Source organism: Pelodiscus sinensis, chromosome 3 (genome assembly GCF_049634645.1).
Source record: "Pelodiscus sinensis isolate JC-2024 chromosome 3, ASM4963464v1, whole genome shotgun sequence".
Lineage (NCBI taxonomy): Eukaryota > Metazoa > Chordata > Testudines > Trionychidae > Pelodiscus > Pelodiscus sinensis.
In genome coordinates, this window is record NC_134713.1 from 122,976,758 (window position 1) to 122,993,738 (window position 16,981).

The 16,981-nt window shown below is 41.5% G+C and overlaps 1 protein-coding gene across 1 annotated transcript in view; it reads right to left on the minus strand.

Annotated features, from left to right (window-relative positions):
* Positions 1-16,981, minus strand: part of GALNT2 (polypeptide N-acetylgalactosaminyltransferase 2) — a 137,969-nt gene that overhangs the window by 51,549 nt on the left and 69,439 nt on the right. The window contains exon 3 of the mRNA XM_075924720.1: positions 13,058-13,211. Coding sequence (XP_075780835.1) covers positions 13,058-13,211 — 154 coding nt within the window. The remainder of the gene's footprint in view (positions 1-13,057; positions 13,212-16,981) is intronic.

Below are 16,981 nucleotides of genomic sequence, written 5' to 3' on the forward strand. Positions count from 1 at the left end.
CCTGGGAATTTAAAACCGTGATCCTTGTCTGACTATAATGATGCACACTAATCTATCTTTTTTACTTCATTTCCTTTGATGTCCTCTAATTAAATATTAGAAGCTTGGTATTCTAAAGCAGTGGTTCTCAACTTTCCAGTATGGATATTAAAATGAGGTTATCAGGCTAATTGTATAGTCAATACAATCTGTATCGACTATATGATTAGTCGATAGGACTGCTCTGCAGAGCTCCGAGAGCCACCCATGCTGCAGCTCTGCATTTTAAATGAGTCCAGCAGCCCCTGCTCATGGCAAACAGCCCTAGACTAGTGTGCTGAAGCACCACAGCAAGACTCTTGTATATTTCAAAGGCTGAAGTGCCTCAGGGGGAACCAGCCCGAGCAGAGACTGCTTCAGTCCCCACTTGCACTGTTTCCCTGCTATGCCCCTGCCTCCCCCCAGTACCAGCTCCTGATCTCCCCTCCCCTGGATGCCTCTCTGATAGAGGCAGCAAAAGGGAAGGAGAGGGAGTGACTAGTAGAGTCATTATTCGGCTTTCTGATAAGCTTATGCTTATCCAATAATAGACTAGTCGCTTACATCCCTACTTTCCAGACTACTGTACCTATTTCAGAAGTGATTTATTTTGCATATCCCAAGTTTCCCCTCACTTAAACTACTTGTTTACAAAAAATCAGGCATAAAAACAGATGTGTCAGCACATTACTGAAAAATTGCTTACATTCTCATTTTTACCATATTATAAATCTATTGGAATATAAATATTGTACTCACATTTCAGGGTATAGTATATAGAGCAGTATAAACAAGTCATTGTCTATATGAAATTTTAGTTTCTACTGACTCGGCTACTGCTTTTTATGTAGGCTGCTATAAAACCAAGCAAATATTTAGCTGAATTGAGGTACCCACTGGAAGCCCTCTGCGTACCCCTGGCTAAGAACTCCCATTCTAATGCACACAAATGCACATTATGGACCGCCATGATTAGCTGCACCACCAACTAATAGCAAACTCAGCACATCAGACAAAACATTGTTTATAATACACAATCCAATCCACTTAAGAAGAAATGAGATTCCTACCTAAAATTTTAGAATACCTTATCTGCCTGCATAAAAGCTCTCTCTACATCAGAGGACCTGGGAGTCAATGATATGCACATAACTCACAAGTTATAAATATTTATGGAATGGAGAAGCAAGAAGCAGCAGCTAGAGCTGTGAAAGCTTCTGCCTTTTCCACCTATAAAAGGCCCCATCTACAGTACACACAATGTTAGCATTAGCAACACAACTCCAAATCCCTAATGCAGTGACAGAATGACACATACATACACACTAGTGCTAGCAGGGATACAAAGATTTTCACAGAACAGCTGTGATTACAAGTCAAGTCTATGCCACTCACACCTATATGGTCTACACTGCCACTGGGAACGAGCCTTCCAGCCAGGCAGACGGATTTGCATTAGAGGAGTTTGAGGCAACACAATAAACACAGCATGGATTATGCTACATCCACAGTGGTTCAGGCTGGCCACCTGAGCTCAAATCCAGGAAGCGGGGTGAATCCAAGTCAGGTAGCTACCCCAAGCCTCTGCTCGTGCAACAATATCCATTGCTACTTTTAGTGTGCACTAGCTGAAGCCCTCGTGGCATAAGTCTGCCTGCCTTGGCTGGGGGAGATGTTTCAATTGCACTGTTGTCTATCAGGATTTTCAGAGTCAGGTTTGGCTTTGTGACTCAATTGGTGTTCATGGTCTGTACAGTGAGGCTGGATACCTCATTCATGTCTATTGTGGGGTGAGAATACCATGCCTCTGTCCACCACACACACACACACACACAAAAAGGGAGGGGGGGAGAAGAGCACTACTAAAAACATATAAGGCTTTTTTCACCCCATCTAAACATTCATGCAGGATCCGGCTATAGTGATACACCAAGGCTTGGATCACACAGTGCCAGTGTAATTCAAAAAGTCCAACTGTTCCTCAGTGAAATGGAGGCTTCCATTGGCAGTTGCAGATGCACACCACCTCTGAAAATCAAGACTATCAGTTGGGGTGTATGCCTTTCTTTTACTAAAAGTCACAACTCTCTGGCTTTCGGCAAGCTGCCAGCAGGCCTTGAGCTTTACAATGTTTGCATACCACTTCTCTCAACACTGTGAATGGTCTACACTGTGAATGGTCTAACCCTAACCCTAGTATAGGCCAGGCATGTCCAAAGTCCGGCCCGCAGGCCAATTGCGGCCCGTGTTCCGGTTTAATACGGCCCCACAGGTAATTTGGCAATATCTATCTTTTATGGCCCCCAGCGAATCCATATGTATTGAGATGAATACATTGTAAAATCTCAGTTAATGTCAGTTGGTCTAAATCAGTTATAAATATATTTGGACACAACATGTATACTTGGTGTTATGTTCCTGTTCATATTTTTTGAACTTAAAAGTTGACAGACAACCTTTATTACCAATAATATGTAATGTACTTTACAATGTTCCTGACATATTTCAGCTTCCTGGATTTTTTTTTCATCTGGCCTTCAGATATGAAAGGCAGAGTGATTTAACACCTGTTTAGATTGGTCATCCATGTGATGGAATGAAAAGTATGCCGTTTGCAATAAACTTTGCATAAAATAGTTAATTTGCGTTTAATTTTAATGGTTCAAAGAATGTCAGGCAAAATGGTCGGCCCTCATGCATGTTCACGTCATAAAATCTGGCCCTCTTTGAAAAAAGTTTGGATACCCCTGGTATAGGCCCATAGCACATGTAATGGTTCCATATACTGAAAATTAGGTCTGTTGTCATGCATTTTTGGCCCAAAGCAATTCAAACAGATTAGATTGCTAACACTGAAACTAGTATTCCTCAAAACCAGAGTTAACGTGCTCTTCTTTAAGTAGGATATACTTACCCCACTTTAACAACTTGAGTCTATTCTGTCTACCAGTGAATCATGGCATTAAACAACGTAGGATTTGAAAATATAACATTTCACTTCATTTAGTTGTTGCATTTTGCGGATGAGGAAAGCTGAAGTAGAATGCATTTTATGGAATGTCACATTACTTGATGAAGAGAAGCTTCCTGCCTTGAAAAAGTAAGCTTCAACTTTGAACTAATGCATAATTATCTGAAAGAATTTGCCTATTGTATATTTTAAATGTGACCTATTTAGATTTCTCATTCTATATTCAAAGAGTAGGTATTGTAGTTTTGAGAAGGACAGCTATTCTTCATGCATCAAATGTTTGAATTCCTGCTTTAATTGCAAAACTCAGCTCAATTTTAGCCATAGAACAACAATATTTGCAAGATAGGATAATACTTTAGTTATGTTCAAGATGCACATCCTGTCATTCCACTATCAAGAATTTTGGAAGCCACCTTAATTTTTGTTGAACTTCCCTAAAAAAAAAAAAAAATCTGATCAACAGCCAGTTTTCCAAGGTCATTTAATTACAATACTACTAGAGCTGGCCTGGGTAACCAATTCTTTATAAACCTATCCAAGCACAGTCAAGTACTATAAATTAAAAATATCAAGTCACTTCAAAGCACTACTGAAAAGGATTCCATTAGAAACAGGGCAAGGAAGAGATTTTTAAGCGTTTTAAAAATTGTTAAAATTGAAGCTAGAGGCTGAAATTTAAAAGCTGCATTTGTCTTGGAATTACTGTGATGTTCGTGCTCAGCACTGTTACCACAGTAACTTCATCTGTACAGAGGAAATCCACTATAATATCAACAGTTACTGCCACTGTGAGGGGCCATCAAACCATGCCATTATATGAGCACATTTGACCTCACACATTCTCTCAAGTGTTGCCTTCAATTTGTCCCAGGCCATTCCTAACTGGCTAACCTTTCCCTCCAGTTCCAATCTAATTTCACCTTTATGACTAAAAAACCCAACCACTTGTCGGAAATTGTTTAATTCCTCTAAACAATTAAGAATTTAAAGAAAAGATGAAAGCTCTGTGCTGGTAAAATGCCTAGCTATTTAATAGTGATAGAAATGTAGCCGTGTTATTTAAGTAAGTGTCAAATAGGCTTGTAAACACATCAGCTTTCACTCATAAAAGCCGTTTAAACAGTCTAGTTAAAAAAAATTAGGAAGTAAAAGAGAAAAATCCTCATACATTTTTTCCTTTAAATGTTTTAGAAAAGAATTAACATTGAGAGAAAATATACTACTTTTACCCAAAATCACCTGTAATTTAGTCAGAAACACAATACTCGGTGAAACAAACTCAGATCTTAAAAGCCTTTTTCTTCCTTCTTCTGATGCTGTTATCAAAGGTTTCAAATCACTTTTCTATTTCTGGGTTGGTGCCATGATTATTTTTGTCCAAGTTAAAAGAAAAAGATTCACTTTAACTTTTGACACAATATGGGAACTGGACAGAACAGTCAGTGGATGTCATTTTGAGAAATACTCTAATACACTACATTTAGAGAGACTTATTTTTGTTCTAATGCAATCTCCATCTGATAAGCACAACACACAAGCAATCTTTTCCCAGGTACATCTTTTTCATTGGTCCTGTCCTCTTCTAATTCTCCCCAGGACTACGGCTGTCTTTATAGCAAGGATGGGGAACATTTTTTGTGTTGGGAGTTGCTGACGCACAGAAAAATCGGTTGGGGGCTGCACACAAGTTAAAAAAAATCCTCACTGATGTGGCCCCCACATTCCCCTTGCACCTCAGAGCTTTGAGGGACCCAGGCTAAATAGTTTTTTGTGCTCCAACCCCATGGTGGGGAGAGGAATAGATGGAGGGGTGGAGCACCAGTGTGGGCTCCCCAATGTTGGGGGGAATCCTGAGGGCTGGATCCAGGCAAGCCAGGTGCCACATCTTGCACCCAGGCCTTAGGTGTCCCCACCCTTGCTTTTTAGTATGATTTAGTGAAAAGTGATCAAGCAGTCCTGTATTTCCTGCATAAAGTCAACATATCAAGTTTGGTAGCATAAGCCATTGTGAGACACTTTCCATTCCCCCTCAACGAAAACTAGCTCCACTAGAGTTTTTCAATCAACAGAGCTCAAAACACTTCACAAAAAGATGATATCTCCATTTTGCAGATGGAAAAATTGAGAATAAAGTATCCTACATATCTTCTGGACTTGGCTAGAGTACACCAGCTATCACAATTCAATACATTTGCTAATAAGCTCACTGAAATTACAACAAGATAAAGGCTGATTTTTTTTTGAGTGTGCAGGGTCGAAACAGATGCAGGATTAGATTTCTCACACATTAAACTGTAGCTGACAAATGTAAATAGAAGGTCATCTCTTTATAACTGCTCAATGAGCTACAGGCTAGTTCGTCTGCTTTACTGAGCCCTGGTATACATTACAAACTTATGTTGGCATAACCATGTTGTTCTGGGGTGTGGAAATCTATACTCCTCAGTAATTCAGTTATAGCAACCTAAATGCTAGTGTTGACAGTGCTGTTGATAGGAAGGCTTTTCTCATTAACATAGCAAATGCTTCTCAGGGAAGTGGAGTACATGCACTTGACAGGAGAAACTCTGGTCAGTACAGGTTGCATCTTCACTAAGGACAACAGTGGCACGGCTGCACTAAGGCAGCTGCATTGTTAAATCCCTCAGTACTTTCCAAGCAGAAAAGGAAACAAATACTGGATTCTTCCTGCTTTCCAAAATGATTAATATTAGAAAAAAATCTTGTGTATCTAATCAGCTTGACCATCACCATTGTGAGGAAACTCCAGAATGCTGTCTTTACAAATCCTTTAAACAAAAAGGTGACAGCAACACCGTCTCCATCTGCCTTTCTGGTGCCCCTCTCAATTCCTCCCATCTTTGAAGCTCTGCCTGTTTAGCTAACCTAATTCCTTCATTTCTGTATTTAACTCAGTTATAATTGACTCAATTTATGTTTTTGGCACTAATTATAATTTAGTGAAGAATTAAATTAAGCCAGGTGGATTGCTTCATTTTGTTTTCCTCAAGTTATTGAAGCACCCCAAATTGTGATGGCTAATGCTTTAATCTTGAGTAAATATTGCACCAACATTGCTTAGACTGCATTTAAAGCATAAGTCTTCAGAAATCAGGAAGTGGTACGCAAACTGTTATTCTGAAATTAAGCAATTTTAACCTTCATAGTATTTTTTTTTAACACATAAAAGCTATATAGAGAAGGGTGTCCAAGCAGATGTATTTGAAATAAATACAGAGTTTTGGATACTTGATAAAAACAGTTTGCAAAGTCTAGAGCAGTGGTTCTCAAACTTTTTGGGCTCGGGAGCCCTTTATATGCGTAAAAATTTATGCAGAGCCCCAGCGGTCCACTGATTGTATGTGTTGTACCTATCGATGTTTCCAGTTTGTCAACCTTGTGGAGCCCCTGGAGATGTCTCGCGTTGCCCCGGGGCTCCACAGAGCACAGTTTGAGAAACACTGGTCTAGAGTTAAACACCACCATTTTAGCAACTTATTTAATGCACAACTCTGAAAAATAGTGCTCTCATTGATTATTACTTCCTTTAAAAGACAGTAAGCTTGAAGGGCCCCTTTTTCTCACAGCTGTTTAATTATAGTAGACAGAAAGTGTATTAGATCAACTGTTAACAAGCTAACTTATGTCTGTATTTTAGTTTACTGTTAAGGATATATTCCTTCCATAGATTTTTAAAAAAAGGATTTTATATATTATTGAAGAGATGTGCCTAGTTGTACCGAGAATAAAGTAACTTACTTGTGCTTTTCATGATATTTCACACTCCAAATGAAGAAGAGATCAGATTTTAGGTTTCAGTCAAAAATTGGTCCATTAGTTCCTGTATCAGCATGGCATGTCCGTCTCTTGGCCCTTCCTCTCAGCATGTGTCTATATGCTGCAGGGTCTTGACCTTGTATTCCTTATGGTTCATTAACAGGTGCAACAATATGGGTTGAGAGATCTTGGGCTCAACAGAACTTGGAGGTAAACCTCACAGCATTAAAAAAAAAAAAAGAGGAAAAGGCTTGTGCTGAAATTGGGTATTGGGGCAGAGAACGATTCTTACTAGATGCCTGTAAAGTACTTAACACAATGACACTATAATTTCAGTTGGGATCTCCAAGTGCTAATGAAATGCAAACATTTATTACTTTGTAAATAAAGGCAAAAAGTGTGTTTTGAGAAGTGTGGGAAAGTCACCTGTTCCCAGGCCACGTACGAATTCTTAAATACCCTTCCTGTTTCAAGTATTTTTGGCAAAGTAAGCAAGTAGGGAAGGAATAGGGAGCACTTTGGAAGACAACCAAAAAGTTTGTGGGTTTACTATTCATCCGGCTTCTGTTCCATTCAGATGGAAATTTCAGTTAAGCAGTCCTGTGGGAACTGGATAAGGAGAGTACTGCCCACAGTTGGGTGCTCTTCTGTGCAACTTGGAGAACTCCAATTGGAAGCAACTTTTGTTCAGAACACATCAATCTGTTCTAGTTAGCAAGCCCATCTATACACCAACAGTGCAAGACATCTTACAGCCCTACTAGATTGCTTTTCCAATGAACTGACAAGCAAGTCAGGCTCTCAAATAAATCCATTAGCACAGGAGTTCTCGACATTTTTCTTTCAGAGTCTCCCTCCCTTCTCCCCAATATGCTATAAAAATCCCAGGGCCCAGCAGCAAGGGAAGGGTCAAAGGTTTAGCCCTGCTAGGTGAGTAATGTATGACTTTGGGGCTTCAGATGCCAGACAGACAGGAAGCTCAAGGCATCTGCCCCATAGGTCACTGGTAGGCAATTAGGGCTCCCAGCTTTGGTCCCACAGTATGGCTTGGGATTTTGCAGACTCCCCCCCCCCCCCCCCCAAAAACAGCTTGCAGACCCCGCAAGGGACATGGACCCTCACCTGAAAACCATTGCAACCATCTATCAATGTTCTCAATTGTACAGAAGCAGCATGAGATACTGAGGTGAAACTGGCATGCCTTAATACCAAAATGGCAGTCTACAATCAGCACCAGAGACAACAAAAACAAAGATGGTAGGCGGAACAAACTGTTGTGTCACTAGTGAGAAAAGCCACTAGTATTAAGCCAAGCACTCTAAGGCAGGAGTGGGGAACCTGAGGCCCAGGGCTGGATGTGGCCTCTGGCTTCCCTAGATCTGGCCCCTGAAGTTCTGGGCTCCACCCCAGCATTGGAGAACTCAGGCTGGTACTCCAGACCCACCACCACCCCACTGCAGGGCTGGAGCACCCAAAATCTACTAGCCTGAGGACTCTGGAGTGCGAGGGTAATGCGGGAAGTGTTTCTTTCCTTTTCTGTCAGGGGCCACCTCAGTGAGAGGTGGTTTGGGGGGCGGGGGAGTAGGGAGGAAAATGGAGAAGGATTGGAGAGGATTTTTGCTTCTGACTTGTGTGTGGCCCCCCAACTGATTTTTCTGTGTGTTCCCCACCCCTGTTCTAAGCGTATGCCTTCACAAAGAGCTGAATTGACAGCAATTGATTCAGTAGGCATCAATTTATCGCATCTACTACAGACTTGATAAATTGACTACTGAGCACTCTCCTGTCCACTCTGGTATTCCACCAAAACGTGAGGAATAAGCAGAGTCGAGGGGAAAGCATCAGCTGTCAACTTACCACGGTGAAAATAACATGGTAAGCAAACCTAAGTAGGCCGATTTCAGCTATATTATTCACATAGCTGAAGTAGCATAACTTTGGTTGACAGCCCACAGTAGTATAGAGCGTCTCAAGAGCTTTCACAGTACTGTGTTTTAGGGTATATAACCCACACTCGTGCATAACCCGCAATTTTTCTTTGGTGTGTAAAAAAACCCCAAAAAACAAATTACCCACGGACATGTATAGCGCACGGGTTCTATGGGCTAATTCATGGTAATTGCACATACCAGGAGGTAACAGAGAGTGCAGCGTAGACAAGCGGGCCGGCCTGTGGGAGGGGAGCCACACTCGCGTCCAGGCCCCACGCAGCCGCAGCCGCAGCCGCAGCCAGGCGCAACCCACCCTCTTCCGGGCGGGGAAACGGAGAGCACAGAGCAAGCGCGCTGGAAGCTCGTCAGGCCCTCCCTGCAGCGGAGTGGAACTGACCTAATTCTAATGGGTAAAAATAAAACTTGTATACCCCACCCAAAGGGGGGGGGGGGGGGGGGGAGGTGCTGTTTAGTAAAAATGTATATAACCTGTGGATTATACACACTAATTTACGGTAATAACAAAGCACAAAAACCAGACCCAAGACTAAGCCTTATCTAAATGACAAAAATAATGTAACCTAAATTAGGCTGTGTCTGCATAGGAGATCCTACCGAGGCACAGCTGCACTGCTGTAACTTATCCTGTGTAGCTGCTCTATATTTTCCACACCCCTGAATGACATACGTTTTACCGACAAAAGTGCTCACGCCGACATAGCTCAAGGTCAATGTACAGCCACCACAGTTCACGTCCATGAAATGCCTTCGTCGTTCGGTGTTTGGCTTCATCAGGAGCAGCTCTACAGACTTGTGTATGGCATTGTGGGGCAATGATAGCTGGCGATCTCTGCAACCTCAGGGGCCACAGCCTAAGCCATCAGCCCTGCTACCAGGTGGCTCCAGCTATAAGCTCTAGGCGGGGTTCGAGCTGCCAGCCAAGAGACAATTGAAGTACAACACAGTGTTTACACAGACACCGGCTGTACCACCCTACATCAACCAAAGCACTACGCCTCTCATGGAAGTGCAGTTATTAGGTCAGTGAAGTGGGCGACTTAAAATGGTGGGAAAAGCACTGTAGTATAGACACCGACATAGTAAGCTCAACACAGGGGTGTCTGCAGGAATTTAAATGTCACTGCTTTTGGAGGGGCATGTCTAGGGGTGTGAGGGACTAGTTGACTATCCGATAGGCAAATGCTTATCGGACAGCTGACAGTATAGTCGACTAGTCGCTTTCCTCCCTCCCTCCCCCCACTGCTACCTCTATCAGATAGAGGCAGCAGGGGGGACAGGGGAATAGAAGAGGGTACTTCAAAGCAGCAGCACCACATGGAGCCCAGGGTCAACTGCTCCATGCAGCTCGGTCACTTTGAAATACCATGAAGAACCTGGAATAGGGCTCCTCATGCATTTCAAAGCAGCAGCGTCACTTGGAGCCTGGAATCGGGCTCCACTCGGCATTTTAAAGCAGCAGCAGCAGCTGACTCGGGGCTTTGGTGCTTTCGCCTTTGAAGTACAGCAGCAGCCTTAGGGCTGCTGCTGTACTTCAAAGGCAGAGGCGCCCTATCAACTAATCGAGTAGTCAATGCAAAAATGTATTGACTATTTGATTAGTCAATTACCTGATACTTAATACACTTAGGCATGTGCTGTGCCCCTGCCATAGCCTCAGAACCAGGGAAATTCTATGTCTGACAATTATTGGGGCTTGTGCCCCTTCTTGCCCCCTAGCTTGTGTACACCCTGGAGTTAACACAGACTGTCTTATGTTGACCTAGCACTGTAGTGTAGACCAAGTCTAAGTTGCAAGACAATAGGTCAGTAGCTGTAAAGCAACTCCACTTCATTTATAACATGGACTTACAAGAGTTTGCGGGGCAAACTGACAGATGCGGCAAAAGGGCAACTTCTGTTCTCATCAATTATTCTGCCATTCTAACAGTTACTACAAGGACTGTTTTTGAGGCCTCTTTTTTTAATAGGTGAAGCTCAAACCCATTACATGGCTCATCTTCAGCCAAAAAGCTACAGAACATTAAAATGTTTGTAGGACTCAGTGCAGTTAAGAGATAAGGAAAAAGGAAATCATTGTAAAGCTATAACTATCCTATCTTATTGAACAGCCCACAATGGCAGGAGGAGTGAGAAATGTGTTTATCAGTTTTGGTTGGGCTCATGTAAGTTTAGCCTCTCAATTCATCAGCCTAATGAATTTCTATATTCCATCTATAAAATGTGTTCTGCGGATGCCCCTGACATCAGCAAGGGTTCTCCAGCATTCTCTCCTGGCCATTTAACAGCAATGAGTGGGAATAGGAGCTGGATCAGAAAGGCTGAGTTCTGTCTCACTTGTCATTCCAGAATTCTGTGTTAAATGCCAACTTCTCCTTTTACAGAAATCCCTTTTTGCTTTTTAGAATAATCTTTCGATGTCCTGGGGAGAATAAAACTGTAGATGATTGCTAAAATAGAGTCAGAATGTCCTATTCACTGAGATTCCAGGCCAGCTAATAGCCAGAATGTTGTAAATTACCAAGGAGTGCAGGTTGTAACTCATTTGTTACTCACTTCACTTTCTCTTCCTATAAGCTCAAGTCCAGAAAAAAAGAAAACAGTAAAGACAAAGCCATCTTAATGCTAAAGTTCTCTTTATTTCTTAGAAACGACACAGCTTTTCCATCATGTACACAAATACCATTCACTACCAATACCACAGCTTCACTTTTAATACCAACATAAAAAAGGACAAACCCCGAACCCAGATAGCATCGCTTCATTTCACTATACCAAGATCATTTTATGGAAAGACTGAAGAGAAAATACAAAGCAAGTTTATGACCAGGGACTCTGGAAGAAACTTTCAATTTTGAACATAATTTACAGCCTTACAATTGGAGATCTATGCACACTTTTTTGATATACATATTCAAAATAAGGTTTTTCTACAAATGTACAGTATGTAACTAGCTAACCTTTAACAACTGAAGAATCATATCCTTAGCCAGTGACTTTGAGGTAAGACAAAAGAGCATTATGTTTTGTAAGTATCATTATGATTATGAATAATGCAATCCTTGTAGCTGAAGCAGATACATAGCTGGTCCCCTCCATATCCCCCACTCCATCTACGTTTTGATCAATTGTTAACATGATGTTCCAAAAAGCCCATCTAAACTGATAATGAAAGTGGTGTTATCCTAGCTGAACTAGCCACTTTTAATAACAATTCAGAGGAAACTTGCTGCTGACTACCACCATCAGAAATGGATCGCAGTTGTTTTGAACAGATACAGGTAGAGACAGAAGGGACTGGCTTAGAACTTAAATTTTAGATCAATTTACTGACATCAATCAAAGACGTGAGAAAAATCCATACTCTGTGACTGACATAGCCTAACCTCCAGCATAGATGCAGCTAGACAGACAGAAAATTGCTTCCGTTGACCCAGCTACCATCATTTCAGCAGATGATTCTCCCACAATGACAGAACCACCCCTTTCATTGCTGTAGGAGAGCCTTATGGGGTTATGCCAGCATAGCTATGGTGCTGATATGCCAGTATTGTCCCCATAGTCTAGGCATTTCTATAGGCTTCAGCATTCACACCCAATGAATAGAAATTGAGGCAGTTCACACCTCTTGGGGCAAATGGTGTGCCCTCTTCATTACACTAACTCATCTGAAGATGGGCAGCATACAGGGAAGCGGACTGGCCAGAGGATGTAGACTCTCAGCAGGTCATGAAGCCCTGTAGTATTCCTGTGCACTGATACGCAGCTGTCCCACTACTTCATGAATCCATTGAATATTCACCCCAGGTATACAGCTAACAAAGCCTGAGTGGGGAATACTACCCAAAGAGCAGAAGTGGGCATACACATGTGGATTCTATCAACCCCCAGTTCTGAAGGAATTCCATGATGCACAACCCAGGTACTCAGGATGGAATTTGAGCTTCAGACAGTTCATGACTCTTCCTGCACCGGCAACCTGCAACAGAAGTGCTACAGTTTTTGGCATCTTGCTTATTCTGCGTGGGATCCAATAACAGCAAAGTACTAGAAATATAGACACTACAAAACGAACACCAACAAAAACAGATCTGTAATTCACCAGTTCAACTGTGAATTCAACTGATAAGAACAGTGGAAACCATACAAAAGACAGAGCTCAAGCAAGCTTAAGCATTTTTTTATCATTTCTAAAGCTCAAATCATCAGCCAGCTGCTTGAGCCAGGAAATTCACATTTTTGGAAGTTTAGACACAACTGTACAGCGTACAGAAGATCCATATGCAGCCATAGATTAAGAACAGCTGATTAACTCAACAACTGCTGAGTTGGCACTTACTGATCATGCCTGGTATCAGGTATGTTTCTGTCCATTCGCAGTTTGTCACTTTCTACTTGATTGAATTTATTACGAGCATATGGGTCCTGACCAGAGCGGACCATAGTAACACCAACATAGTTATCTTGATCAAAATCTTGCCATCGAACTTTTCCTGAAAAGGAGAAACCCAGAGTTAAATATTCACATCACAGATCTGAAGCAATAAGCTCTAGTTTTCAAATGTCTGAAAAAGTTTTCACTTTTACCAGATCAAAGTACTTTAAAAATAAATGAAGCCTTAACATTCCCTTGAGGCAGGCAATACACCTCTTTTACATCTGGCTTACACTGATGTACAAAGTGACTTGCTCTGAGCCACACAATTTACTAGTGTAGAGTTTCAGTAGGAACTGAATTCATAATGTCCCCACTACACCACACTGCTTTCCTCGGTTATAAGTATTAACCTCAGGAACCATATGTTCCACTTTTAAGGATATTCCACATCAGGCAGCTGATGAGTCAAACACAGATTTACACCCCAAGAAAGATGCATTTAATTGTTCCAGTTTAGATTTCAATTAACTTCACTAAACCAAACCACTGGGGTTTAATTTGGCACAATTATCTTAGAAATCATTACTTTTAATCTCTATGCTCCAAAAGATGTGTTCCTCAGAAACGTGGTTACAAGTAAATTTTAAAAATTGTGTTGTAAAACATCCAAATGCTACTCATAATGAGGACACTTGACCATTTTCCAATATGAAATACATGACCTAGTTGGAACACCGTAACTTTTATGTCCTGTCATCAGCAGTTTAACTCTACTGGAGAGCACATAGCTATGTGATCCCTGGTAATACAGTGGTTGCCATGCTTTTGGGGACATATGCTCTCTCTCAAGCCTGCTTGTTTTAACATTACAGTACAGAATTAAGGTAAAAACAGTGATATGCTTCACTGACAATTTTTCAAAAGAAACACGGGGAACTATCATTTCAGAGTTATTTTTGAGCAAGTTCGGTAAGCGACAGATTGGCAGAGAGTGTCACTCCCTTGGCGCGCCCCAGAGACGCTAACAAAAGTTCTTAGGCAAGTATACCTTAGGATGCTTTAAACATAACCTGCTGCTCTGCATCAAGGGTATACTATTATAGCAGACATTCACAGGAACAATAACTCTGGACAGCCAGAGATTGGTCAGACATTCAGATAGACCTTTACTGTTGTCAATCTGCATAGTGTGCAAAGTCCTAGAAAAGAAAGTAGCGTGCAGGTGCTGGACTCAGACCCATGGAGATAAAAACAATGACATGCAAGGGAGCTGCAAGTCAAAACCCCTGAGTTAGGAGGGAGAGAAACATGTGTCCCCTACCCAGCGGATGTTGATGGCAAGAGGCCTGAGACAGCTTTCCTTGAGCAGAATACAGAGATGCCAAGCATTAATTTACCCCAAAACTATAATACTCCTGATTCATACTGGATTACAGTAACTTCTGTTATTCAGTGCATGTTTGTTTTCCATTTTATTAAGTGCAATGCATTCACTTTTCTGGTTTCAAAAATAAAGACTTTAATGTAATACTGACATTTATTTTTTCAAAATACTACTGTATACATTAAAAATGTTAATTTCTATGACACTTTCAAAGTTGTTACAGCACCTCTCCAATGCTGAAATGGTATTCCCACCAACCCCTGCTTCCTAGATTTGTGCTGACAACTGTGGAACGTGTGCCCACAGTGAAATGGTATGGCAGCAGTTGGAAGAAGCAATTCACATGTTCTCATTAGATAGGTTTACATCAGCTAGAACAGCTCCTGTGGCACTGCATGGTTATAAATTACAACAGCTCAAGTGAACTATTGTAAATTGTAACTGCACAGAAGGAAATTGAAGTGGTGCTCAGCAAAAACAAGGATATTGCCTTTGAAGCGGCAAAGAAGATAGTGTTTGACAGTTTACTAATACAGTTCTAAGAAAAATGGCTCTTAACTGGCCTTTTCCAGCAACTGAACATGTATTTGTACATTACCTGCTTTGTGCCCCAGTATACAAGCTGCAGATCTCTTTTTCAGAACTATGAGTGAGCATTTATTGGTGGGTTGGAGAGCTGGCTCTGTTTCCAACTGTCCAAGCGCATTAAAAGACAGATACAAATGCAGTAAATACTTAGCTTATATTTTACCTTTGTGATACTGATAAAAAAAAAATTCCTACACTTTGTATTGTTTCAGAGAATCTCTCATATACTAGCCAATTCTCTCTCTTCTCCCCCCCCCCCCCCCCCCACACTTGGAGCCGCTTCCATGCCACATGTCGCCTCCCACCATGGTGCTCGGCTGACTTCTGTGCCGCTCAGCCAGGCCGCTGCAGGGGTGGAAGCAGCGCAAGAAGCCGTGTGGGTCCTGCACTCCCCATGCAGCAGGGTAGCCCAGAGGGAACAGCCAGCATTTCAGGCAACAGCGCCACCCAGAGGGAACAGCCAGCATTTCAGTGTTACAGAGTCACAGACATTGGGCTACTATACATTTGATGCGACAGTGTAGGTTTGGGTTAGCTTGTAAGACACTTGCTTTTAAAATAATAAAAATGTCCCCCAAAATGGTGGTTCTGATTCATGTAAGACCAAATTAAGTTTCAGAACTGGCAGTCTTATGTAACAGGTCTGAAAATAATAGAATCATATTCCTAATTACTGATAATGTCACATTGAAGCTTAAGACTTAGGGCTAAAACCTGAGTGCCAGCATAAAAAAAAGCCTGCAGTAATAAGACAGTTGGGAGACTGGGGGGGGGGGGGGGAGGAATCCTTGTGTTCTTGGCTCATTGAGTAGTCTCCTTGTGGCATCTGGAATCACCATGGATGCATAATGTAAAATCCCAAGGCTGGCTATGTGGATGCCCAACATTTGAAGGCTGATCACCTGGATCTAATATTGCCATAGCTGACTCTAAAGCTCCTGTTCTAGGTTTGACCAGGGACAGAAAGGGAAGCTGAACATGTCCTGCTTTGGCCATTCCTGACCTACAGAATTAACTTGGAAGAAAAAGAATGAGAAGGAAATGGGCCACAGAATAAGTTAAACTGGTACAGAAGAGATGACAGAGCAAATGAATTTGCATGCGGACAAAGGGAACAGGTTAAACTCCAGTGGTAGGTGTAGTTCTGTGAGATGGACATCAAGAAGTCTACTTGAGTGGAACTCAGGTATCAGCTGGAGCAATAGCTGGGCTATGTAAATGAGTCTGGAAAAAATAGCAGGTGAACTACTCAAGAGATCCCCAACCCAAGCAGCAGCCAGAGGTGATACGGGGGATCAGGAGCTCACTTTTTGGACTAGTTTTTAATCACAAAACATAAGTCAGGACCAGTTGGATATACTGTACAATTCTCTTGACTTTTGTGGGTATCAATAACTGCTAGATTGTGTCTTACCAAAGAAACAAAAGGGGGAAGAGAACTGGAATGTCATGTCACCGGTGCAGTAACATTTAATTCCTCTCCAAGAAGGACCATTGAAAAATATTTGTGATGTTACTCTAATCTAAAATGGGGTAACCTATACTATGAAGAAAGCCAGGGAAAAAAATGAAAGCAAGTAATTAAAATAGGTTCCTTGATTAATTTTAGCCTCTGAGACTTAGTATTATTTCATAAGTCCTTTATAAAAATTGTAACATCAGGTTCAACAGTGTCATTAATTGCTCCTTTACTCAGCAGGGGAACTGCAACACTTAATTAAAAGTATAATTACAATTTTTTAATTTAATAAAATTGAAGATTGATCCAGATACATATGAGTGGGGAATATAAAATTCTAAAAGCTGAAAATAAATCATTTTCTTTAGTTAGCTGTCAAGACAAGCAGTCAGAGTTTTGCTTTACCCCTGTTGAAGCAGACACCACCACTTCAGAGTATGGGAAATTAGCTCTC